This window comes from Chiloscyllium punctatum, chromosome 27 (genome assembly GCF_047496795.1).
Source record: "Chiloscyllium punctatum isolate Juve2018m chromosome 27, sChiPun1.3, whole genome shotgun sequence".
NCBI classification, from domain to species: Eukaryota; Metazoa; Chordata; class Chondrichthyes; order Orectolobiformes; family Hemiscylliidae; genus Chiloscyllium; species Chiloscyllium punctatum.
This window is the reverse complement of record NC_092765.1, coordinates 55,243,772-55,269,992: the sequence shown is the minus strand read 5'-3', so window position 1 is coordinate 55,269,992 and position 26,221 is coordinate 55,243,772. Positions and strand designations below refer to the sequence as shown.

Here is a 26,221-nt window from a genome sequence, read left to right as displayed (position 1 = left end):
CTGACTACTGGGGGGACTATTACAATCACATCAAAGTTATCATGCCCTTCTTATTTCTGAGTTCCATCCACATAGCTTCACTGGACCATTCCTCAGAAATCCCTTGTGTTAGAACAGCAGTAATGTTTCACCACAAGAAAAATTGACTCCAATCTCCTTCTAGCTCTTCCTACTTCCTACTTTGATGGTGGGAGGGGCTTTGAACATAAATTATTCAATTTACCAGTGATGGTTAGTAGCTGAAAATAAAGATACTATGGGTGACTTGGTGATGGGAAATAAAAGGTTACATTGTGTGGAAGGAAAATTCTGGATATAAACAAGAATTTTAAAAAACGAACTCCATTCTGTCTGCCCAGGTCTTGCCTACACCGCTGTACCTCCAGAGGACTTTCCTTTTATTTTGATGAGTTCAAGTTAATCTCAGCCGCTGTTTTGTACTTGTCAACCATTTGTTAACGGGTGTTTGCCGTTTCAGAATGTAGGTTACCTTATTGTGTACGTTCTCAGAGTTCAGTGTTTGTAGTCTTTGTTGTTTCACCCTGTGCTTTGGTATATAATGCAAAATTACAGAAAAATATTTATAGCAATTTAAGGTTAGGATATTGGAAGAACAGCTAAGAGCATGAAGTTTGACAGAGGGTTTGTGGGACAGGACATGGAAAGCAGCAGGGTTTCCAGAACTTCTGATCTCAGCCTTCCCTGATTGAAATCAACCTATGATTTATAATTTTTGAGGATTGTTGTTCATTCATATCGGTGTGTCAGATAGATCTCAGTCTCAGGGAGGTGTAACGTGCTTCTTTGTTTAGTGATGAACTCAGAGGAACATACAATAGTAATAGTGTAAACCCAAAGGGTTGAAGGAGCAGAGGATCCTCTGTGTGTATGTGCTCAAATCAGGGAATGTACCATGACACGTGGACAGAAGAGCAAATAAACCCTACTTCATCAATAACGCTGTAGAGAACAAACACAAAGCAATTATGTTAAACTAAAATAAAACAGTCTCTTGTCTCAGCTGGAATGTTGCATCTAGTTTCAGGTGCCACGTTTTTGAAAAAATGCGAAGTTATGAGATTGGGTGCATGACTGCTTCACAGCACTACTCCCGGAATGATATACCTCACCGACTCTGAGAAATTGAGAATGTTCTCCTCTGCTGATTGTTTCCAGTTGCTATGATTGGTTCTCAATTCCGTCTTGCGTCATATAGATCACAATGGCTGAATATTTCAAATACTCATGAGCCCTGCCTTGCCTGATCAACATCGACCTCTGATTTATTATTTTTGAGGGTTGCTGTTCAGTAATATCCCTTTATCAGATAGATCTCAGTCTCATTCCCTGTGATTTGACCGGTGTGGTGTGTCAAATAGATCCCAGGAATTGTGCTCCATGAGATTTATGTGTGCTGTGTCTGAATACCTGACTGAACGGTGACATTTTTGGCTGATGAATGTTTCGTTGGGCGCTTTCGGTGGCGATTTCTGCATTACTAACCCAGGCTGTCCCCACATTGGGAGTACTTTTAGTTGAGATAGTGTAGAGTAAATTTTCAAACTCCTTTGCCTACCTTTTATAGGCTTCTGGTGGAACAAAGCTCCTCATTTGTATCATTAGGTGACCCGAGCTTGTGACCCTTTGTGCATAAGAGGAAATGTTCTCTTATCATTATGCCTCTGGAGTGTTCATTTAGGCATATCGTGTGAAAGATGTGTTTACATTAGTGGGCTGCATGGTAGCGCAGCATTAAACTAAATGACTGGATGAAACACAACCAAACAGAACAAGTGCAAGTATTTGGCTGGGAAAGGAGTAGGATGTGGGAAAATGTATTATTACTGACTGGCCTTGAAAAAAGAATTAAGCAAACTCAAGGTTAGTGCATATTCATTCGAGATTTATTAACCATTTCAGAAAGCATTTTTATGCAAAAAGTTGATGTAAAAGCTAACAGAAGTGAATATAATGGCTGGATGCCACATTGAGATGAGAACACATGCGCTGTGAGTTGGGAATTTTCTGTACATCAGTAACAGTCACAAGAAAGGGAATACAAAGGCTCATCAGAAAGGGTTACATCAGTAACAGTCACAAGAAAGGGAATACAAAGGCTCATCAGAAAGGGTAGACAACCATTCTGAGTAAGGAACAAATAAAAACAAAAAAAATGGGCTTCAAACAACTGGGAAGCTACAACTTTTTCCAACCACAACCATATCAAAGATATCAAAGTAAAAAGGAAAATCCATCAATAATTGTCTCAGTTACATGCTGATAAACTGAAGTCATCTCACTGCTAGAGTCAACAACAGGACAGATTGTAGATTGGGGATTCAGAGATCTTGATAAGCAGATCAGGAAAAACAAAGGGGTCCACAATTCATTCACTTAACCTGGAAAAGAGAGATAAAGCAATGACGCAGACATTTATGATCAGGGTCTTTCAGATTTAATGTTTATTCAATGGCACACTTAGAGATTTCACAAAACATATTGTGCTGCTTGTCGTGAGAAAGATGTGATTATTCTCACCTTCACCAGAGTGACGGCAGCACTGTAGAAGATACTCAGGAAGAACAAGGTGATGAACGTGGAAGCAGTTGTCCAGATGTTGCTGTTATCATCCTCATAGTCTTCAATCCAATTGCGATCTATTGAATCTATGAATATAAAGCCGAGAGAACACATTTAGATTGTTTATTGATCCAGATCGATCTATCTGCATCTAAGTCATGTAATTAGAGACCATTACATCTTTATAAAGCAGTCAGATATTTCTCAAATGTGACTTTTATCTGTATCTATTAGTGCATTATTAACTCTCAGCAAGAAATTACAAATACTAACTGCACATGTTCTTTCTTCATTGTCCATGTCAGAATGTTTTAAATTATTTTTCTTTTAATCTATTATTTAAGGATATTATTATTTGAGGAATGCTTATTATGAATGATTATTTTAATTATATCATTATATTTTAAATATAGGCTGTGACAGCACTTTAATTGAAAATTGTGGCCATCACTGAATAAAAGTTCAAATGTGGTTCTCATCTTTATGTATTGGTGACCAATTGCTTGGCAAATCGTGAATATAAGTGACACCACAGTCAGGACATTGCTTCATATTTTTGTTTGTAGGATCTGTATATTTAGGAATAAGTTTTTGTACATGTGTCCCTTAATTTATTTGATCCACTGCTTGGTGTGTTTGGTTTTCCTTTAATGTTTGTGCATATGGTTATGAGAGTCTCTTACTTCACTCTTGCCCATGTTGGAGTCTGTGCATGAATAAACATATTCCTGTTCCTTTACTGCTGGTGTGCTCATGTGTTTGTGTACCTAAATTTTGGTCTTTTCACATTGTGTAAGCATCATCACGCTAATATGCCACTTCATTGCTGCTTATGCTCATCTTGTAATGTCTTTGTGAGTGTTCACTTTTCATTAGTGCTGTCTAAAATGTGTTCTTATGTGTCTGTTTCAGATCCTACCTACACTGGGTTATTTTCATGTTTATGCTGAATAAATGTTATCACACAATGTTATGTTTTGATGGATGTTTAAATTTATATGATGATGTTTGGTTGTGTGGCAATCTTTCCCAAACCATCTCCTGAGAAGCTTGTTTGTGTTATTGTTTGTGGATGCTTGCTGATGCTTGTGCCCATTATCCTTATTCAATAAACACCCCTCTATTTGTTAACCTATGCACTTGTGTGTCTGCATGTGAGACTCTGAGTTTGTGTGTACGTATGATAATGTCTATATGCTGATCAATGTGATTTAAAAATAACTAATTTAGCTGCCTCTGTCATCGTATGTTTGTGATTCTGAAAATGGGAAAAATAATGATATTAATAATTATCTCTGTGCATTTACATACCAGTGTGAGTTGACATGTGGGAGGACATTTTTCAAAATTTTTTATCTGTGTGTTCATGCGTGTATGTCTGTATGCATTGTGCTGTATGAACGTATATGTATTCATGCCCATTTGTGTGTTACGGTGTGTCTATGTTTCTCATGGTTATGTGTGAGTACCCCTGTTCATTTGTGCAAATGATTTTCATTCCGTGTATGTGAGTTTTTGTATGAGCTTAGGTGAGTGTTCAAGTACTACTTGCATGTGTGGCTCTGTGCGAGTATGCGTGTGTGACATCTTATCTATATGCACATTTCGGTGTGCACATAAATATGTGTCTTTAGGTGAGAGCCCGTATATGTGTCATTACGTGTGTATTTGCGATCATCTCTCTGTATTTGTTCTTATACCAGACTGCAATTTTTATTATTCTAATTTATTTTTCTAATTTTAATGGATTGCCCATAATTAGATTTGACCTTGGTGTTGTAGGAAACATTTCCCATCGTCGTGGCGAGATAAGCGTTTTATGAGCAACTCTTCTGTTGCAGTGATAGAATTTCTGTCTCTGAGATAAAAGGCGTGAGTTCAAATCCCCACTGATAACATTTCTGAATATGTTTATTAGAAAATGTCTACTTGTGTTCTGTATGTGAAACAAAATGCTATCGGGTATTCAAATACCAGAATTCATCCCATATGCTCCAGAAAACTGAGACAAAACTATGGAATTCAAACCGGGACGATGCAAACACCAGTTTTGGATCATGGGAATCAATGATAATCATTTGTTAACAGAGCCCAGTGTGTCCAACATGCTTCAAAGGTATTATTTTGCAGGGAAATGTTAAATCTTTGGACAGTAAGCAAGAAGCTGACTGTTCTGTTAGTAACTGGGTTACATTACAGAGGACATCTACCATGAAAACTCTGCACAGGGAGCAAGAGGACAGACCATTCAACGTTCCCCTCCCCTCTGCTCCACTACAAATTATCTGTCGAGTCTCTTTGGTGTGAAAGTGAAGATACATTCTGTCATGCGCTGGTGCAAGATCCCTGGAAGTTCCCCAGAAACAAAGGTGACATTCAAACTGTTCTGCACTCTTTACAATTGGTATGTTCCAATCAAGTTTAATTTTAAAGTGTCTTAAATTTACATTTCCAATTGGTGCAATGTGGCAGTTTAAAACTGACCTGAATTTTGTAAGAATGTCCAATCGGGGGAATCAAGAACACCAAGTTCAAAACTCATGCTCTACCCTTGACATAAAATGGACATTGTCAGATTTTGTCACAGAGGGATTTAGGATGGATAATGTACTTGGTGGAATCCTGCAATGAGTGAGCTTTACTCTGTCTCTGACCCAGGGTATATCTGAGCAGAGAACATTAACTGCACAAGACACTCATCCTAGACCTGTTAATAATTCACTTTAACTACACAGATGCAATGTAAGTCAGAGTGAGAAACAATTAATTCAGTATTTAACTCACAACTGGAAGAAAAAAAACTTTATTACTTCTGTTGAATTATTAAATGCAACTTTGAGATTTTTATTGACATGAATTAACAGTGTCCATTAGTGCAAGTGAAATGTTTACAAAACTCGGTTTACCGCTGGATTTATCGACTGTTCTGTTGATGATCTTTAGTGGAATCGCTTCATGTCCCACCACACAGGAGTAAGAAGCACCGCTGGCCCACTCCTCCGCTGTAATGGATAACAGGCTGTACATGAAGAAGGAGATGTTGTCGCTCTCCGCCATCACCTCTGTGTTCTTGTAGTTACTGGGATTCACCGGCTTGTCATTGTTTGTCCACTTGACGAAGATCTCTCGGGGGGAGAAACCTCTCACTAAACAGGTGAGGGAGAGAAACCTCTGAGCGGAAATTTCTTCTGTTGGTGGCAGGAGGACCGACACTGATGGCTCCTGCGGATTAATCACTGCAGAATATTTGAGACAAATATAAATCAATCAAAAAATCCTGAACCAATATCACAATTTCACTATATATTAAAATATGCCATGTTTAATTTGGGATTTATTCACTTCCGTTTACTAAAGGAGCAGAATGGTACACATTCTGTCCAGTAAAAAAAGTAGTGTTTAATGTGAAAGTTGCCTCCATGTTTCCAGCCCACAACAAGGGCATTCTCTCCAGCTGTCATGCTGTTGGTGACATCAAAACCCTGGCTTCTTCCCACTTTATCTGACTTCATCAGAATACAATATCCTTTGGTCCATCTTTTTCTTAATCAGCTACCTAGCTATCCTGCCTTCAGATGCATCATTAATCCTCCCAACGGTGTTTGGTCGTTACCAATCAAAGCCTACCATTGATGTAACTGGATCTGGATTACACATGGGATCCTTTGTGCTTTAATCTCACTGCTCACCTTTCTCCTTGTGGATGGAATCTCTCAGCGGAGTCGGTAGATTCTGATGGTATACCACACATTCAAAAGTAATGCCACTCAGCCAGGCTTCAGTAGAAATGTCTAATTTGCTGATCACGCTGTCGGGATTCTGTCCAGGATGGTCAGAAATCTCTGATTTCAGAGGCTTCTTTTCTTGTTTCCAGGTCACGTTGACTCCAGAAGGAAGATTGGACACAACGCAGGTTAACGTCACCGTCGCCTCCAGTAAGACTTGTTCTACTGGCGGTGGGAGGATTTTAACGGTGTTAGGGTGGCACTCGGTATCTTCTATGAAACAAAAATCAAAGTCAATGAAAAATGCCCCTTTATGATACAAACAGCCAATCTTCAGATTCCTTCTTCACAGGGTGAAGACACCACCTTCAAAATGGCAACTCCAACTATTGCTGAAACGATGCTTACTATTGTTGATGTATTTTGATTTGTGAAAGCATTTGTGATTATCTATAACATACCCTGTGTAATTATTCCGAAAGAACACTGGCTTTGTAACAAGTGAAACCTGTCAAAAAAGTCAACTCATCGAAGATACCATCATGTAACCCATGGAATTACGTTTCTTTCAGAGTTTGTCTCTCACTTAAGACCATCTATTGATACTTGTGACAATAGTAATCTGAATATAATGAGTTCATTTCCATGTTCATAACCCTTAGGTGCAAATGCTGCTGGTCACGCTGACTGCCAAATCACATCCCAAAATTTGGACAAATTATAATAAATAATAACTATTCTCTTTGCAGAGTTCTAAAGTGTTACAGGAGCGGTGAACAGCCATGGAAATTCTGTTCATTATATTTAACGTGATCAAAAATAACTTTGCGTTATTGGTGTGATGTCATTCTCTAATTTATGTCATTGTTCCTCACATTGTGAGCTGTGTTTGGAGTAGATCAGAAAACAAGACATTGAGTACAGCATTCGATATCGAGAAGGACACCCATCTCCTTAAGTCTTTCCCTCCATTCAGTTAGTTCATGACTGGTCTGTACTATCACTTTATTTACCAAGCTGCATTTTTTAATTTCTTCATAGGGGAGAAAAAAACAAACAAAAATGTCTTAAATTAATCTACAAACGCGATGGAAATGTACATTAGTTTTATAGACATCCGCTACTCACTGTGTAAACATTGCCACCCCAAACCAGGCTAAATCAGCCTGTCTCGAGTTCCTCGTTCACTCATCCCTATTGGAGTGTTCTTACCAGAATTTATGCTCCTGCCTCATCCACTAATTACAGAGAGCATCTTAAAGAAGCTCAGTGAGATCACGTTTATCCCAGTTCATCAAATGTGATACCCACTTGGTCTGTGATCTGATTCCATAAATGAAGTTAAAGAACTCAGTACCTGATAAAGATCGATGTCGTACAGTGTCCAAGGCCAACAGTTCATTCCTGAACAGGGAATGAACGTATTGAACTGAATACTGAATACTGAAAACTGAATACTGAAAAATACTGAACGTATTTTGATTTATTTTCAAGTAAGGGTCACTGCATATTTTAACCACGTCATTTTGAGACCACAACACCATAAGATAGAGGATCAGAATAAGGCTGTTCGGCCAATCCAGAGTTTAGATCAGAATGATGCTGGAAAAGCACAGCAGGTCAGGCAGCATCCGACGAGCAGGAAAATCGACATTTCGGGCTAAAGCCATTCTACTGTCTTCTCCCCGATCTATCTCTGGCTTGAATACACACAATGGCCTGGCCTCCACAGCCCTCTGCAGCAACAAGTTCCACAGCCTCATCACCCGCTGGCTGAAGAAATTCCTCCCCATTTCAGTTCTAAACGGTGCCCCTTTGACCCTGAGACTGTGCCCTTGGGTCCTAGTCTCGCCTACCAGTCAAAACATCTATCCCATGTTCACTCGACCTCAGTCTCTCAGTATTTGCTATGTTTCAATCAGATATCTCTCCAATATCCCCCCTCCACCCCCAAACTTATCCTTGAAGCGGTTACCAGGCAAGGATTCAGCACTCTGAATGCCTCTCCCAGCATGGTAAGGCAACAAACTATTTAACAAAGCTCACTGACAATTTATCTATCTTCAACAGAGAGGAGACATGCTTTTCTGACTTGCCAAAATGTTGAATTATGAGCAATGCTAATGTAACACTCAAACTGAAATGAGATACGTGGCATGTTGGGAAACAAGAAGCTGTCCCGTGCTGTTTACTATGCCTGATAAATTAGTATGTTTGATTCACATCAGAGATCAGAGTGATTTGTAGCTCTCTCAGTGTGTGTCTCTTACCCTGGAATGCGGTGATATTTTTACTTTGAATGTTCTCTCCATGAGTGACCTGGCAGGTATAGACTGCGCTGTTGAACCATTCACCATAAGGGACCATCAGCCGACTTGTCACCGAGAAGTTCCCGTTCGCCTCACACACGGGAGACGTGAAGAAGCCAGAATCCAAGGGTCGGCCATTTTTCAACCAAATCACGGAGATTGACTTCGGATGGAAATCGATGATTGAACAGACGACGGTTGCAAACTTGCTGCTTGCGATTTCTTCACTGGAGCTCACAGTTAGGAGAAGAGTTGGTGGGAGAATATCTGGACCTTTAGGAAACACATCGCATAAATTATCTGACGAATTTCATAACAAATACAATCAGTTCTCATATATCAAGGTTTCTTGTGGTTAATGGATACAAGAATCATAATTGTGCAGAGTGCTGGAGAAGCTGGGATCCACACAGGAAGATCAGCAGGACAATGTGAAAGGCTAAAATTATAGGACACAGCAAGGGAGTCAAGGAGGCATAGAAACTATAGACCAGTAACATCAGAAGGGAGATAGCAATGTTGGATGGTATTCGTTTTAATGACAGAGTCTGATGACCAAGGCAGGTGAATTACCGGCATAAATGAGGAAATGACACGGTTGCTATCACGGAGACATATTGAGAGCGGGGCAGGAGTGGGCTATTCAATATTCCAGGATTGAGTGCCATCAGGCGAGACAGGGAAAGATGGAAAAGGATGGGGGCTGGGGGTGTGCGGTACAGAATGTTGCTTCTGTCGCAATTCTGACAAGAGTATTTTAGGCTGTAAAGAGAAATGAAACCATGGATACCTCCTCGAACAAAGACAAATGGACAGTACTTCAAAACCAAAATACAGCAAACATAATTACTGGGAGAGCACGATAGACCTTACTATAGGTCCAAAAGACCAAGTGCAGATACATGGGCAAATTTCAGAGAAATGTAAATTAAATAGGGGAATGAGAAAAGAGGTTTTTAACTTCCTCAACATAGGCTTGGATCTTCATTTTGTCAAAAATTTAGAGGGAGCAGAATTCTGAAAATGCCCCCAGGAGAATATTTTAACAAAGAATGTGTTTAATACTGAGAATTTTAATCCAGACCTTGAAAGAGAGGGGTGAACCTGGACTTAACTTTAGGGAATGAAGTCGACCCAGTGGGTAAAACCTCAATGGTGGAGCACTTTGCAGACAGTGATCGTAAATCAGTTGGATTTCAGATTGTACTGCAAAGGAATAGAAATTGCCCCAAAGTTCTGAAAAGGGGAAGGACAATTTTAGTAAGATCAGGTCATGACTTGACCAGAGTGGACTGGAAGCTGACACTTATTGGTAAATCTGAGTCACAGCAGTGTGACACATTTAAGAAAGAGATAGGAAAATCACAGGGAGGACATTTCCCAGGAAGCCACTGCATGGGATCAAGAATGCAGTGGGCTCTGGACACCAAAGGGGATGGAGGGTGAGATAAAGAGAAACAAGGGAGGCTTCCGGTCTATACTGAAATCTCAAAACAATAGAAATTAGTATGGAATACAGAACGTGCAAGGGGGAGTTTGAAAGACAAAGGAATTAGAAGAGCAAAAGGGACAATGAGAAAATAATAGCAGTCAAAATAAAGGAAAATATTTTTAAAAGTTACAGGTTCATTAAGAATAAAAGAATTATTCGGGAAACAGTAATGCCCATTAAGTGTTATTATTGGAGTGGAGTCGGAGGATTAGGTTGTGGTCAAAACGAACATGTTGTGCCAGTGTCCACTAGTAAGAGGGACAATGTGGGGACAGAAATCATGGAGGGGTGTTGTGATGGAGTTTGCAGAAATTAGGACACATGACGTGATGTTCTGTGTTGTCTTGCTGAATGAAAAGTGGTTATGTTTCCAGGGCAGATGAAAAGTATACCAAGCGGTTGAGCGATGCAAAGGATGAAATAGTTGGGTCGCTGACAATAATTTAGAATTCCTGTCTGGCCACAGCTGTTGTGCCAAGTGAGTGTAGATCAGCCAACGTTGCACTGTTATGCAGGGCGAAGGAAAGCATAAATAATGAAAACACAGATCTGTCAAGCTAGTCTCAGTGGTAAGGAAACTTTTGAGAAGTGAAATTAGTCTTCATTTGGAAGATAAAAAAACAATTTTCAGCACGGTTTTATTGACAGGAAGTCATGTGTAACAATTTGATAGTAGTTTTCAGAGAGATAACTCGATGTCCAGATGACAGCAATAATCAGAGCCAATGGGATCTGAGTTAATTTGACAGATTGGATCTAGAACTGGCTGAGTGGTGGGAGCAGTGGATAATAGTCATCGGGTGTCTGCGTGACTGGAAATCTATGTACTCAGATTTAGGGGATTAACCAGTGAATTCACAGGTGAAATGAAAGCTGTCATGTTGGTAAGTCATGAGCATAATGGCTTTAGATCGCAGGAGGATATAAATGGGTTGGTTATATGTGAAGAGAAGTTGCAAATGGAAATTATTCTGGATAAATGTAAGGTGATGTAATTCGGCAGAAGAATCTGTGAGGTGTGACGTTTTGAACGGTGGAACCCTGGAAAGGACTGAGGATCTTTGGTGCATGTACCCACCGATCTCCTATAGTACTGTGTCGTCTGGATAAAGAGGCTAAGAAAGTGGGAGGATATTTGCTTTTATGAGCCGAGACATTGACAATGAAAAGTAGGGAGATGTTACTGGAACTTAAGAGAATACTGGTTAGGCCATACTGAAGCGTTGTGTGCATGTTATCGAAGGAATGTGATTACACTGAAGGCAGTATTGATGAGATTTGCCAGAATCTTGCCTGGGTTGGAGGGTTTTAGTTATGAAACTAGTTTAGATAGACAGGGGTTTTCCCTGGAGCAGAGGAGAATTAGGGAGAAGATTATCATGATGTCTAGAATTATTTTAGGCATAGACAGGGTAAACTGGATGGAACCTTTCCCCTTGATGGATTGATCAATGCCTCAGGGGCACAGGGTGAAGGTAAGGCCAGGAGCTTCCAAGTGGACCTCAGGGGAAAACCAAATTAAACAGAGGATGGTGTTAGTCTGGTGCTCAGCACCTATAAGTCATGTAGAGACTGAGCCCCTCATAATAAGTATGAAGTATTCAGATGCATCCTTACAAGGGCAAGTCACACAAGGCAATGGATCATGTGCTGGCACATGAGACTGGAAGAGTTAAATGGCTGTTATTGATAGGCGTGAACTGGATGGATCAAAGGACCTTTTTCCTGTGCTGTATAAGGTGATTCTGTGAAAACGGTTATAAATAATGCCTTCTTCATATTAATCCCAGATGCTCTGTTTATCTCAGTTCCCACAACACGTACCTGGACATGGCATTTCTTTGCTCTTGTGTGACCCGCTGTGTTGAACCTCACAGTAGATTTTGCTGGGGCAATCGGCCGCTGACTCGGGCAGGGTTAACTGGCTGCTCAGGGTGTAGGTTCCCTTCTTGTTTCTCACTGATGGGTAAGTCTTAAATCCAGTCGTGATTAGCTCCCCACCTTTCTTCCAGGTTACCTTGGTGACGTCAGGGGAATAGTCCATCGCCAAACAACCAAAGGTCGCAGAACCAGTGTCGTGCTCCTGACAGGAGGAGACCAGCCCATAAAGCGTGGGGGGAGATGGTGTCTCTACAATAGAATGACCAATTGAGCATGTTAGTTTCTGTTCATTTGACCTTATCAGTTACTCAAATACATCCTCAGCCGTAAACGTTTGCCAGTATGCTCCCACTGAGTCTACAGCATAACTGGGGTTTATCTTTGTTTCCTACCAGTTGCTGATCATGATCATTGGTTCCCTCTTTAGAAACATGCCCTCCACCTTGACCATTACCATATAATTTCGGAAGAAGAACATCCTGATCCCACCCCAGTAACTGTTTGAAGATCTCACCAACTGACACTTTCACTGGATTGCTGTGAAGAGCAGAGAAGTTTCACAAAATACAAACCAAGGAAATGCAATTCATCGAAATTCCACAGTGTGTGCAAACAGGCCATTTGACCCAACAAGTCCACACCCACACTCTGAAAAGTAACCCATCCAGACCCATTCCCCTACTCTATTGTGCTACTGTTAACCCTGACTAATGCACCTAACCTCCCAAATCACTGAACACAACATTTGCAATTCCCCCAGCTTGCACATTTTTGGACTGTGGGAGGAAACACACACAAACATGGGGAGAAAGTGCCACCTCCAAACAGACAGTCACCCGAGGCTGGAATGGAACCCGAGTCCCTATCACTGTGAGGCAGCAGTGCTAACCACGGAACCAGCGTGCTGCCCCACGAGGTACCGTGCTGCTGGAAATACCCAACAGCTGGCAGTATCCCCGGAGAGAAATCAGAGTGAATCATAGAACATAGAACATTACAGTGCAGTACAGGCCCTTCGGCCCTCGATGTTGCACTGCCCTGTCATACTAATCTGAAGCCCATCCCACCTACACTATTCCATGTACATCTATATGCCTAGGTAAAAACAATGACTATAGATGCGGGAAACCAGATTCTGGATTCCTGGTGCTGAAAGAGCACAGTAGTTCAGGCAGCATCCAAGCCTGTCCAATGACGACTTAAATGCACTTAAACTTGGCGAATCTACTACCGTTGCAGGCAATGCATTCCATACCCTTACTACTCAATGAGTCAAGAAACTACCTCTGACATCTGTCTTATACCTATCTCCCCTCACTTTAAAGTTGTGTCCCCTCGTGTTTGCTGTCCCCATACTTGGAAATCAGGTCCAGTGAGCCTTCCTCACTTATCAATGCAAGGCAAAATGTTCTCTCTGGGAGGAAGGTCACTGCAGCAGCAGCACAGGCAGGAGCTGAGCACTGGGACTGGGAGGAGGGCTGTCACAGCTGAACTCATGCCAATTGTCTGGAAGTTGAAACATCTAATTTACAATTATCTGAATTCTGGAGGCCTCTGAAAAATGGAGGACCATTAAGGTTCAGAGACTTTGGAGTGTTACAGCTGAGTATTTACGTTAATATGATTTGAGAAATGAACTAGTAATCTTTAACTTTCATAACTATCAAACTGACACACAGTTCACCACCAAACCTCATCTTTCAGACTAACCACTGCACTTACTCTGTCTAGACCTAAATTTCCACTCACATTGACAAACCCTACCCTGCTATACACCCATTCATGCCCAGAACACACAACCCCTATCACACGAAACACATCCAAGGCAATCCATATTGGTAGTGTAGCTGAGCAGAGAGATCTCGGTGAACATGTACATAGATCCCTAAAAGTTGCCAGCCAGTTTGATAGAGTTGTTAAGAAGGCATACTTTGTGTTGGCTTTCATCGATAGAGGGACTGAGTCTCAGAACCACGAGGTTAGGCTGCAGCTGTACAAAACTCTAGTGTGGCCGCACTTGGGAGTATTGTGTACTGTTCTGGTCACCACATTATAGAAAGAATGTGGAAGCTTTCGAAGAGTTCAGAGGAGGTTTACCAGGATGTTGTTTGGTATGGCGGGAAGGTTTAATTAGGAAAGGATGAGGGTCTTGAGTCTGTTTTTGTTTCAGAGAAGAAGGTTGACAGGTGACTTAATTGAGACATAAAAGATAAACAGAGGGTGGACAGAGCAACTCTTTTTCCTTGAATAGTGATGGCTAGCAGGAGAGAACATAGATGACAGATGTCAGAGGTTGTTTCTTTACTCAGAGAGTAGTAGGGCCTGCAACACTAGTACACTCGCCAACTTTAAGGGCATTTAAAAGGTCATTGGATAAATATATGGATGAAAATGGAATAGTGTAGGTTAGATAGGCTTCAGATTGGTTCCACAGGTCAGCACAACATCGAGGGCTGAAGGGCCTGTACTGCACTGTAATGTTCTATATTCTGTATTCCAGATGGACATATGATCTCAATTCCTTTCACTCATTTACACTCCTGCCGCCCTGCACCTGGCCCATGGTGAATCTGGCCCTGACTGGACTGGGCACCATCATTTTCACAACCTCTGACAAAAGCCCACTACCCAAGACATGACCTCAGCCCTTGATCACTGACCTCTCATCTTACCCAAGTCAACCTGTGTACATTGCATCCTAGCTCCTTTCGCATCTGTGCTTTACAACCTACCATTTTGACAGACTCCGAGCTTTGCATTTTGAAAACACATCCACCTGTCACTTCCTTACAGTGACCTTCCACCCCCGAAACATCCTGGCACTCTGCCCACCTCTACACTAACCAGCCTGGCATCCTGCCCACCTCTCCATAAACCTGCCTGGCAACGACAGACCTCGTGCATTTCAGCTCAAACTACCCCTCACCTACCAAGCACAATTCGAACAAATTCTCCTGAGACCATTACCATTTACCTTGATGCCACCTTGCCAGACAGAGTGCATGCAAGCTTACCCAGCAGCCAGCCAACACCTCACAGCCTACCAGCCCAAACTCTCCCACATGCCCAATCTAGCCCCTCACTTGCTCACCACCTTCCAACTTTGAGCCTACTCCAACATAAAGTCAGTGAGTCATAAAGTCGTACAGCACAGAAATAGTTCCTTTGGTCCAGCCCATCCATGCTGACCAGAATTCCCAAATTAAACTAATTCCACTTGCCTTCCTTTGGCCCATATCCATCCAGATCGATCCAGTTCCTGTAGCTGTTCAAATGTCTTCTAAATGTTGGACCTATCTCTGCATTTACCACTTCCTCTGGCAGTTCATTCCAATGTTTTGGACAGTTACAACATGAACCCTTAACTCCTGCACTCAGTGCTCTGACCAATGAAGGTACATGTGCCAAACACCTTCAACACACTAGCTACTTGAGACAACGCTTTCAAGAATCTATGAGTCTGAACCCTCAGGGTCCTGTGTTTAACATCACTACCCAGTGCCCTACCATTAACTCTGTAAGAATCTATGAGTCTGGACCATCAGGGCGCTGTGTTTAACATCACTACCCAGTTCCCTACATTTAACTCTGTAAGTTGTGACCTGACTTATCTTCTCAAAAAGCAACACGTCGTATTCATTTAAATTAAACTCCATCTGCCACTCCTCAGCCCATTGGCCCAGCTGATCAAGATCTCATTGTACGTTTAGATGACTTTCACTGCCAATTATACCACCAACGTTGGCATTACGTGCAAACTTACAAACCTACAAACCATGTCCCATTCAATATTTTCATGGCTTTCAACCAATATTGTAGCCTGTTTCCCTTTCTCCCACATACCTGTCGCATTTTTTTAAGAATTGAAGGAATCTATCTCCTTATTGAAATCATTTAATGTTTTGTCCTCAATCAATTTCTGTGGTGGAGAATTCCAAAGGTTCACGATTCTTTTGCTGAACAGTAAACAATCAGGTTCAATGTTATCGGTGTGTTGGGAAGACTGGTGAGCAGCAAGATTAATGATGATCCCATGAATGGAATCACTTTCTAGAGGGGCCGAGGGGCTTTCTGCAGCTTCCATTTTGCATGCCCCTTCGACAGCATGTTCCAAAATTGTGATACTTGAGGATAAGGGCGCACATGCATGTAAATGCTTCTCCTGAAAGCTTTCCTCCAAATCAGACTTCAACTTGACTCTCAACTATTTCCCTGCCCGTTTCCTCTTCCTCAACCACAGCCATGGGACTCACTTCCTAACAGCGCTGTGAATGTGCTAATACCACACAAACTTCAGCAATTCAAATAGACTGATGATAACTGGTTTCTCAAGGCAATATAAAAAGTCTGACACTTCCACACCTGCCTAGAGATTCAAACAACCACTGGAACAATTGTAAATTATTTGAGGCACTTGTGTGTCTACACAAGATGACATGGTTTCCTTTTGTGTGATTTGACTGTGTTTTCACTGAATGAACAGAGCTATTTCTTAATCATATAATAGGAATGAAGCTTCCCTCATTTTTAGCAAGGCAATCACACATTATATTTCTTTATTCCAGGGAAGTATAGTGTTAAATTAATGAAATATGATAATTGGGATGTTTCAATTGGAAATTGTCAGAGATTTAAAGTTTACTTTCATGAGCAATTAATTCCAGCCTCATTGTGTCACAGTACTCACAGGAATGTCTCCCTTTGTTATGGGCAGTCAAATCAATAAATCTGGGATAGTTTTTGCTTGTTAATCAAAGGTGTTAAAGAGTTTTAGCCAAAGGGAGACCTGTGGATTTAGCTCACAGATGCTCCATGATCTAAGTAAGTGTTGGAACAGCTCGAGGGGCTGAGTGGCCTCTTCTTGCCCCTACCTTCCTATCATTGTGTCATTCATTAAGCTAGCACTGGTGGTGAACACTTTTTATTAAAATATTTCAACAAATTAATTGTTTCACACATGCTTTAAAAAAAACTTCTGTTGATTATTTGTAACGGGATCATTGACATTCTCTATTTGAGTGATCAAAATAACTTCCACCCAATTACAGCAGCCACTGCACTCTGGAGTGTGTTGTCACTTCATAATAGTTTTTTGTGAAACTACAGCTCGAGATCAGGGTGCTCAAATTCAATACTTCTCTGATATTTAATATCTCTGAACATTCACAATTTGGTCAAATGCATCTTCTCTCCGAAGAACGTGTTTAATCGAACAGAACTTTTTTCAATGAAACAACAAATTTTAAATGCTAGAAAACCAAAATAAAAGACAGAAATTTCTGAAGAAACTCAGCAGGTCTAGCAGCTCCTGTGGAGAGAAGGCAAGGTTAACCTTTCGGACCCAGAGACCCCCCCTCTTCACCAAATTGTTTTCATGTTTTTGACACAAGAGCTCACACCTGTTGAGATAAACAGTGATTACGTTGGCTTGACTCCTGTTGGAAAAAGAATTCTTAGCAGAGGTACTGGATGGTCTGAGATAGCAATTGAAGACCAACTGAAAAGCTATCTCCATCTGCTGCAAGTGTTGGATTCAGCGGAACCCCCACCGTACTGAACAATCATATTCAGTGACAGCACTGGATTAATATAAAGTAAAACAGCCTAAGCATAATCTCATCAAATATGCTTCAAAAATGATTCATATTGGTTTAGTTATAAATGATATTGTTAGAACAGCAAGTCAAAAGCTGGGATTTCTTTGAACACTTACTCCATTAACCCCATCTAGCAATGCCCAAAAGCTTGTGAACAAACATTGATCTGGAAAAAGCTGCTAACCACCAAAATTCTGTTTAATATCTAAGAGACACAAGTCAGGACAGCGATTGAATAGATTTCACTGGCCTCTGTGAGTGGAATTCCAACAAACACCCAAATATTTCAAACTGCTTTCCTGCACTGAAGTAACCTGATAAGAGATGGTGTTACATACCTCTCTAACAGGTTGTAAGTGAACACAGGCCACCTGGCACAGAATCAGGGACACTACTACATCACAACAGACCTGAACACAATGAGCTTGACACTATCACGGAGAACACAGCCCATCTGTTTTGACAGTACATAAACACCTTTATTAACACCTTCCAACAACCAGGGATTGTTCCAGAATGTTTGTACAATGAAAGTAACATTTCAACATTTATCCAAGAATACTTTGACAGCAGCTCCAAATTGTTCAAACTCTATGGGAACTACAGAGGAATAAAATAGGAATTGCATTGCCATCAATTCACTGTCACTGGATTCCAACCCCGAACTCCCTTCCTCTTTCCCCTGTGAACGTTACTGCACCAGATGGTCTACTTAGTTTGAAAAAGATTAAAATGTTTTGTAGTGTAATATGACCTTTGCCAGTGACATTAAAAGCTGATAATAGGTTTTCAAATAATAAGATACAAAAAAATTCTGATTCTACATTGTGCCACGAAACATGTCCTGCATAACTGAGGCACAAAGAAAATGTACAGCATATTTCCCTCTGCCTCACTCAATCAAATATCTCTTGTTGCCAACAACCAATTTCAAAACTCTTGCTAACTGCCTTTTGTTCCTGAAATGTTCGTTCTGATTGGAACAACTTAGTCAGTGCTCTCAATTCTGAGGCACCTAATCCAATATTGTATTTCTGGCCGATAAAAGTGGTTTTGAAGCACGAGATGAAATTGAACTGTCTGAGATTCAGGGATCAGAACTGGACAATTTACAAATGGTCAGGACCGTTGACAAGTTAGTCAGAGGTAGCACTGAAACAAACTGTACAACAGACTTAATCCGAGAGGATACATTGCTCAACTCCTCACATCAAATATATTCACTGTAATTGAACATTCATCAGAGGAACTAACCAGAGGATTAATGCACTGCATAAAGTCAATACCGCATTCCAGTGTGGAAAGCATTTCTGTTGAAGGAATTAGGGAAAGGTCATTTTCTTGTTAACTGCTTTTAATGAACGAAAATGTTTCAAAAGATATGAATTGAAAACATGCTTCTGTCTGGAGTTGCCCACTTTAACAGATGTCTAAATAAATGTGGGCACTGCTGCCTCACAGATCCAGTACCCAGGCTCGGTTCCAGCCTTGGGTGACTGCCTATGTGGAGTTTACACAATCTCCCCTGTGTCTGTGTGGATTTCCTCCCACAATCCAAAGATGTGCATGTCAGGTGAACTGGTCATGCTACATTGTCCATAGTGTTAGGTTCATTAGTCAGGGGTAAATATAGGGTAGCGCAATGGGTATGGGTGGGTTACTCTTCAGACGGTCAGTGTACACTTGTTGGGCCAAATGGCCCGATACATACTGCAGGAAATCTAATCTAAATGATTGTCACACTTAACTAATGTGAGCAGATTCCTTCCGATCACTACATTGCAATAAATCGGTCAAGTATATTAATTAAAATAAATATTACTCTATTTTCAGTGTCTGAATAAACAATGTGCTCTGTTATCCTCTAGTTCATGTCTTCTGCAAATTTGTGAACTCTGCATACGTCTGAACACATCGATGTAAAATGAATTCTCTGCATTTGCAGCAAGTACTCCCATGGTTTTAAGAATAGAGTTCTTACAGTATGGAAACAGGCCATTTGGCCCAACAATTCCACACTGACCCTCTGAACAGTAAGTAGCCCACCCAGACCCATTCCCCTTAATTTATATTTACCCCTGACTAATGCACTCTAACCTAGACATCCCTGAACACTACGGCTGTGCTAAATTGCACAACCACCTGACTTGCCCATCTTTTGGACTGTAGTAGGAAACCAGAGCGCCCGAAGGAAACTCACGCAGACACAGGGAGACTGTACAAACTCTACACAGGCAGTCACCAGAGGGTGGAATCGAATTTGGGACCCTGGAGCTGTGAGGCAGCAGTGCCAACCACTGAGCCACCATGCTGCCCTGCGAGTTCATGGGTGGATTATTTTAATTAATTCGAAATTTGGCCTTGGTCACATAATTCACTATAGCAGTTGTTTCTGAAAGAATGACTTCACTTGATATTTTGTTGTAAAATGTAACTATTTATTTAAAATGCACTGATTGGGAACACCTAAAACACTGTGCAGATTAAATAATTCAGTTAATGTTTTATTTTTATCCTGAAAATCCAGTTTAATCAGGGACATAACAATTAATTAACTCAAGTTACGCGTGAAACTGATCAAAGCAGTGAAACTGATCAGTTCTTCATAGAATTGTGCAGAATTTCCAAATGGTCTTTGCCAATGATCTTTTCCAGCCAGAAAAATATGTATGTAGTGTACAGCGGAATTGAAAGGTGTTTCTTGATCAATTATAACAGTCATGGCATTTTTGCTCAAGAGCAAGAACTATTGGAACATCAGACTTTTGAAATTCTATTTCTATTTCTCTATGACTTGTAAACTGTTTAAAGACAGACCTTGTGATTGAACTAGATAGTGGACTTCTGAATTTGGATTGTAAAGCATGGATTAGATTAATCCTTCATTATTTATTTCAAGTAAAAATGGCGCCCGAAGGTATCTGTTTTCCCTTCATTTCTAAAACCTTTGCGATTTGCCTTTCACTTAATAATAGGCTTTATGAAATTTCAACTCGCATGCCGATTGCATTGAATGAGGAACCTGGAGCGGTTCACTGTCACCAACCGTGTTAACATTGCAAAATCATTGTAGAAACCAGAAACGGTTTCCCAAATATAACACATTTTATGTTACCCAAGCACAGACCCTCCTCAACAGATCAACGATCACCAGATCACAACACTGTGTTTGCGGCAGAACTAGTTCTGCAAACATTTTCAACAGAACCAAGAACATGATGTAACCTCACAAAAAAAAAACAAATTGAAGTCTAACAAAGCTACTCAGTATCAAGCAAACTAATGATTAAATTTAATAGAAATAACAAGTCATAACAGCAACCTTGTTTGTGAGGGAACTTAACACTTAAAGCTGTAACGTTTCTGGCAACAGTTTAACTTATTTCCAACCTGCACACCCTTCTTGATCATGACAATCCTGTGCAGCACACAGTAGAGCGGTTGAAGGCATATTTTGATTAATCACTTCATGGTCAAAACAAAATTACTGAATGGACAAATATTACCACATTATAATTTTAAGTTAGTTTCAATTACATAATCTGATCAATTCTGCAGTTTCAGATTTTAGTCCCAAATTTTCAGTTAGTTTACAATTAGAACTGAGTTTTTTTTAAAAAAGTCAATGCACTAAAAACTTATTTTTTTCATGTCTCACTTCCGGGTTTCTGCCTTAAGTTGGTTTTCAGACCGTAACAAATGGATGTAATATTTTCAATCAAGCAGAGAAAAATGTGTCATATAAGTTGAACAAATGCAGAAATGATTCATGAAAAACAAAAGAACTTCACAAATATTGGTAATGAACAGTAATCCAGAGAGTCAATCACCTCACCAGAAAGAAAACACCAAGTACAGAAAGCATGAAAACGCTGATCAATTTCACAAACTGAATAAGAATCCAATCAACTCAATTCAACAGAATCAAGGAAAATAAAATCAGAATCCAATCAACTCAAAACAACAGATTTGAATGAAACATAATCAGAATCCAACCAATTCAATTCAACAGAATCAAATAAAACAATTTCAAAAACCAATCAACGCAATTCAACAAAACCAAGTAAAAGCAAAGTCAGAATCCAATCAACACAGTTCAACCGAATCAACTAAAACAAAGCCAAACTCCAATCAACTCAATTCAAAAGAATCAAGTAAAACAAACTCAGAATCTAATCAACAGAATGAAATATAGCACCGCAAGAAAATTCTATGACTGTTTCTAACCTGCTTGTCATCAACTAATTAACAAAATAAATGTGAAAATATAATCATGGTAAGAACATGTATTCAAGAAATGAATAATGATATTTTAGCATATTTTAATCATGTTTGGTAATATCTCGAACATCTTTGAATTCTTGCATTTGTTGTTGATAATAAAACTCACAGTCAGGGTGTCACTGACATTAAACATTATTTATAGCTGACTGATTAAGAGACATTAAGTGTTTCAAGTAACCCAGCCACACAGAATGTCCATCTGATCAAAAAAACAGAACACCGAGCAACTGACTCCATCATCACCATTATAACTATTTGCTGAGCCTTAACTGAAGTCTATAATCAGTGTGAATAATAATTAATCCGAACCAAACCAAACTCAGCACAGAATCTGAGTTTCATTTAATTCAGAAATTAGTCACATGAATAGAAAGTTTTTCAAAAAGTCACTAAGAAAGTTTAAAGTTCTTACCTGAAGTCACTGTCACCATGGTCCCTTGGCCCCAGTAATCAAGATAGTCACAGTGTTACATTCTCTGGACTGGGTCACACAATAACTAGTTCTGAATAAAACAAATCAAAAATCTACCATCATTTTAAATGTTCAGAACCACAGGCAAAATAAAGTCACGATAAATCTTCATCACATAATTGCGCTATTCAATTCTGATCATTCTTGATAAATTGTCATACTGTTTTATACTTCACAGAGTAACACGTGAGCTGATTCTCAAAATCCCCAACTGGTGTATCGATAATTACCCAACACTTTTACAAATTAAATAGTGATACTGGCATTAAACCCCACAGAACTAATACTGCACTGTAGGTTCAGACGGTTTGTCGAAGTAATCACTGACTAAGTTCAAACAATGGAGGCTGAATAGGTTTTTGTCTTGATCATAATTGCAGTGTCACCCCAGTTATATCACTGTGAGACACGTTGTGTCAAATACTATGTCAGACTGTAAACCATAAAATGCAGACAATTTGTTCACTTCCTAGAAAGCAGTGATTCAGCCTCCTCTTAAAATGATTTGGTGCATTATTTCAGCTTTTACTCTTCATTGTACTTTGAAAGCTTGGAATACTTTTCCAAATTTGGTCTACATTTAACTTGACAATTAACACGAAGAAGATAGAAATAAATTATACATTTGTACAAACTAGGACTACTGGATTGCATTTAAATTGCATCTCACATTATTTCTCGCTCCTGCCACTGTAGAAATCACCAACTTGAGATCAATCCTTGTCAGTGGTTATTGTATGAGGATGTCGCCGTGCACAACACTGTGACCCACTGGAGTATCACAATGATGGAGACCAGTACACTCATTATCTGTTCTTTACTCGAGGTCTCAATTTTCATTTGAAAGAGCCATTTCGTACTGATCATGTTTACAATGAATGCCATAGTTGACATAACAATTAGCAGTGATTTCCTGAGCTGTCAGATATATTAAAACTAACATTTTGTCGAGCATTTAATTGATGGAAGTGTTAGCAGTACATATGACATGCCCAAAACATTGTCCCATTGTGTCACCAGTTTGCTAGTTTAAATGGTACATTTCCTGTTTCATCGTTTTGTAAGAGGCAGCCTGAGGTCTGCTTCAGATCGCAGTTGGTATAATTGTATTTAAAACTCGTACTGACCGTCAGATTATGATGGAATTGATAAAATGTTCCCTCGAGCAGTTTTTGAACGGGTCCAGCCCTGGTTCCTCTCGCTGTGGTCTCCTGCACAGTAATAGATGGCGGTGTCTTCGATCTTCAGGTTCCCCATGTCCAACGCGAAAATGTTGTTTGAAGTGTCTTTGGACGCAGTAAATCGACCCTTAATCGCTGGTGCATAGTTATTGCTGTGTGAACTATAGTAGTAAACCAGCCACTCCAGACCCTGTCCGGGAACCTGTCGGACCCAGTGCATGTCGGAGCTGCTAAGATCGAAGCCGCTGGTTTTACAGGTCAGTTTCAGGCTGCCTGCGGGACGGCCAGTCTCTGCCTCTGGCTGGGTCAACACAATCTCCGACTGGACACCTTTAAAAAGAAAACAAATAAACCATGAGCATGAATGCAGATTAAATGATGGCAGAGTCTTTTACATTCTTGCGGTAGACTAACATTGAGACAGTAACAAAGAGAGACTGAACAAAAAACACTTACATGATAAGAAAGTCAGAAACAAACTGAGAAAAATTGTCGACACAATCATTCTGATAACTTGTGGAAACGGTTCTGTCAAGATCTTTCTAAACAGAGCCGACCCAGGAGTGTTAAATTACGGTCTAGTGCCCAGAATTTATATGGCCATCGGAAAGGGCAGGCTGACAGCTTCCGCCTGTTGGTTTCCTGCTGGAGGCTGAGACTGGATCCTGGTATCAGCTTGTACAGCCCGAACACATGGGATCATGTATTTACATGAGGTTCTGCTTAAACATGGACACATACACATCTTGGGATATTTGTTTTGCTGAATAGCTTCTTTGGAAGTAAATTTGAGTAGCTTCCGGTTTGTTTCAGATGCTAGTTGCAAATATTTTCTTTAACAAAACAAAACAAATTCAATTGGAAGTTAGCTCCCTTTATTTCTACTGTCCAGCTTTTCCCCCTGGATATTGCAAGTCTCTGTCGCACTACTAAATAACATGTAATGCATAATAAACATTTAAACATTCAATTTAGGCAACTGATTACAGAGCGTGTCCAAAGTGATTATATTTAGAATATTCAATTAGAAGTTAACTCCCTTTAGTCCTACCTTCAACCACAAGCAGATAAAGCTAAAAAGAGCTTCAATAATATTAGTGACTTTATTTTTGCTGTCACTCAAAGTCTCTCTCACATTACAAAATAGCATATCATTTCTAATCTGCGTTTCTAAATTCAATTTAGGCAACCTAATATGGAGCATGTCTAAAGTGATTACGTTCAGAATGTGAGTGTGTGTCTCTAAACAGTTTGGACCCGGAGATTAGAAGCACCTCCTTACATTGCAGAATATCTCTCCTTGCTTTTTTTTTCAAATTGCTCCGACCCTAAAATGCATAGGAAAGGAAAGCTGTGTGCCTGAGAAACAAAATGTGAGTTGGCAGTGAAACATAACACCGAGGTAAACTTTTGAAAGAGCATCTAATGAACTAGAACAGGACTTTCCATACTTTTTTAAAAAATATCCTCAACATCTAAACCATTGCAGGTAACTGTCTGGGAACATCAGGAGTGTTTGGTTAAATTAGAGAGTATTACGATAATCATTACCACAAATGTAGGTCATAAACAGTACATTTCTCTGCTCACTAATAGCTTTGACAGAGGCAGTTAACTCATAAAAACCAGCAAAAATTCGCCATTCCACTACAGTATTAACCCACTCAGTTTTAATGAGATGCATGAATCAGAGAATGGTGTAACAAGTGATGTGAGTTTGAACCAATTCAAGTTTATTAATTTACTTTGAGATGATAACAAATGTTACTGCAAGGTGGGATTTTGGATCCATTAACTTCATATTCAGGAGCTTTAAAGATACTCAATAAACAGGCTGAACTAACCGGAACGTCAATGTCCTGTTTTCTGATAGTCAGACAGTGAATGCTGTATTCAGTGACTTTCCTTTTTTATGAAGAAATGCCAAGTGAAATGTGTCCATTGTGAATAAATGGGAAAATATAGCATGTTTCGTAGGATGTTACTTTAGTTGATTCATTTTCCCTTTAATTGGCCAGATACAATAGTTGGCAGCAATTAAGCTGACTGCAGAAAAGGTCCTTGAGTTCCCAGTTTCATTTACTGGAAAGAGGTGGAGTTTCTGCAGTGGATCAAAGATATTTTGTCTCACTGTTGGCTAGTTGGTGGAAAACCAACTGCAAACCATAATTACCGCCTCCGCAGAAACAAATCTACTCAGCAACAATGCTGGAGAAAAGTTTATTTTTCAGTTGAGTAACCTGGAGAACTAGTCACTCCTCTCATTGAAGGAAATATTCGCAGAGTCTCAGACACAACCTTAACATCAACAGTTCATTTAAGGATCACTACAGCACTGTTTAATATTGAGAAAAATTGATAAATAGTCATAGAGTCATGTAGTGATACAGCGTGGAAACAGACCCTTCGGTCCAACCAGTTCATGCCAGTCCTAATCCCAAACTAAACTAATCCCACCTGTGTGTACTTGGCCCATATCCTTCCAAACATTTGATATTCATTTACTTATCCAAATGTCTTCTATAGGTTGTAAATATCCAACACCAGATCATCCCACACACAAACCATTCTCTGTGTAAAACGTTGTCTATTATATCTTTTAAAAAAAATTTCTCCTCTCATTGTAAAAACATGTTCCCGATTGTTGAAATCCCCCACCATAGGGAAAATTCGCCAATATCTTAGTCAAAATTAAAAACA

General features: G+C 39.9%; 1 gene segment (V, D, J or C); it reads right to left on the bottom strand.

Annotated features, from left to right (window-relative positions):
* Window positions 1-1,929: 1,929 nt before the first annotated feature.
* On the bottom strand, window positions 1,930-24,072 carry LOC140453715 (Ig heavy chain C region, membrane-bound form-like). The segment is given in 9 exon segments: window positions 1,930-2,399; window positions 2,539-2,666; window positions 5,487-5,816; window positions 6,270-6,578; window positions 8,576-8,887; window positions 11,931-12,236; window positions 22,281-22,318; window positions 23,527-23,851; window positions 23,978-24,072. Coding segments are annotated over 9 exon segments (1,806 nt in total).
* Window positions 24,073-26,221: the final 2,149 nt, after the last annotated feature.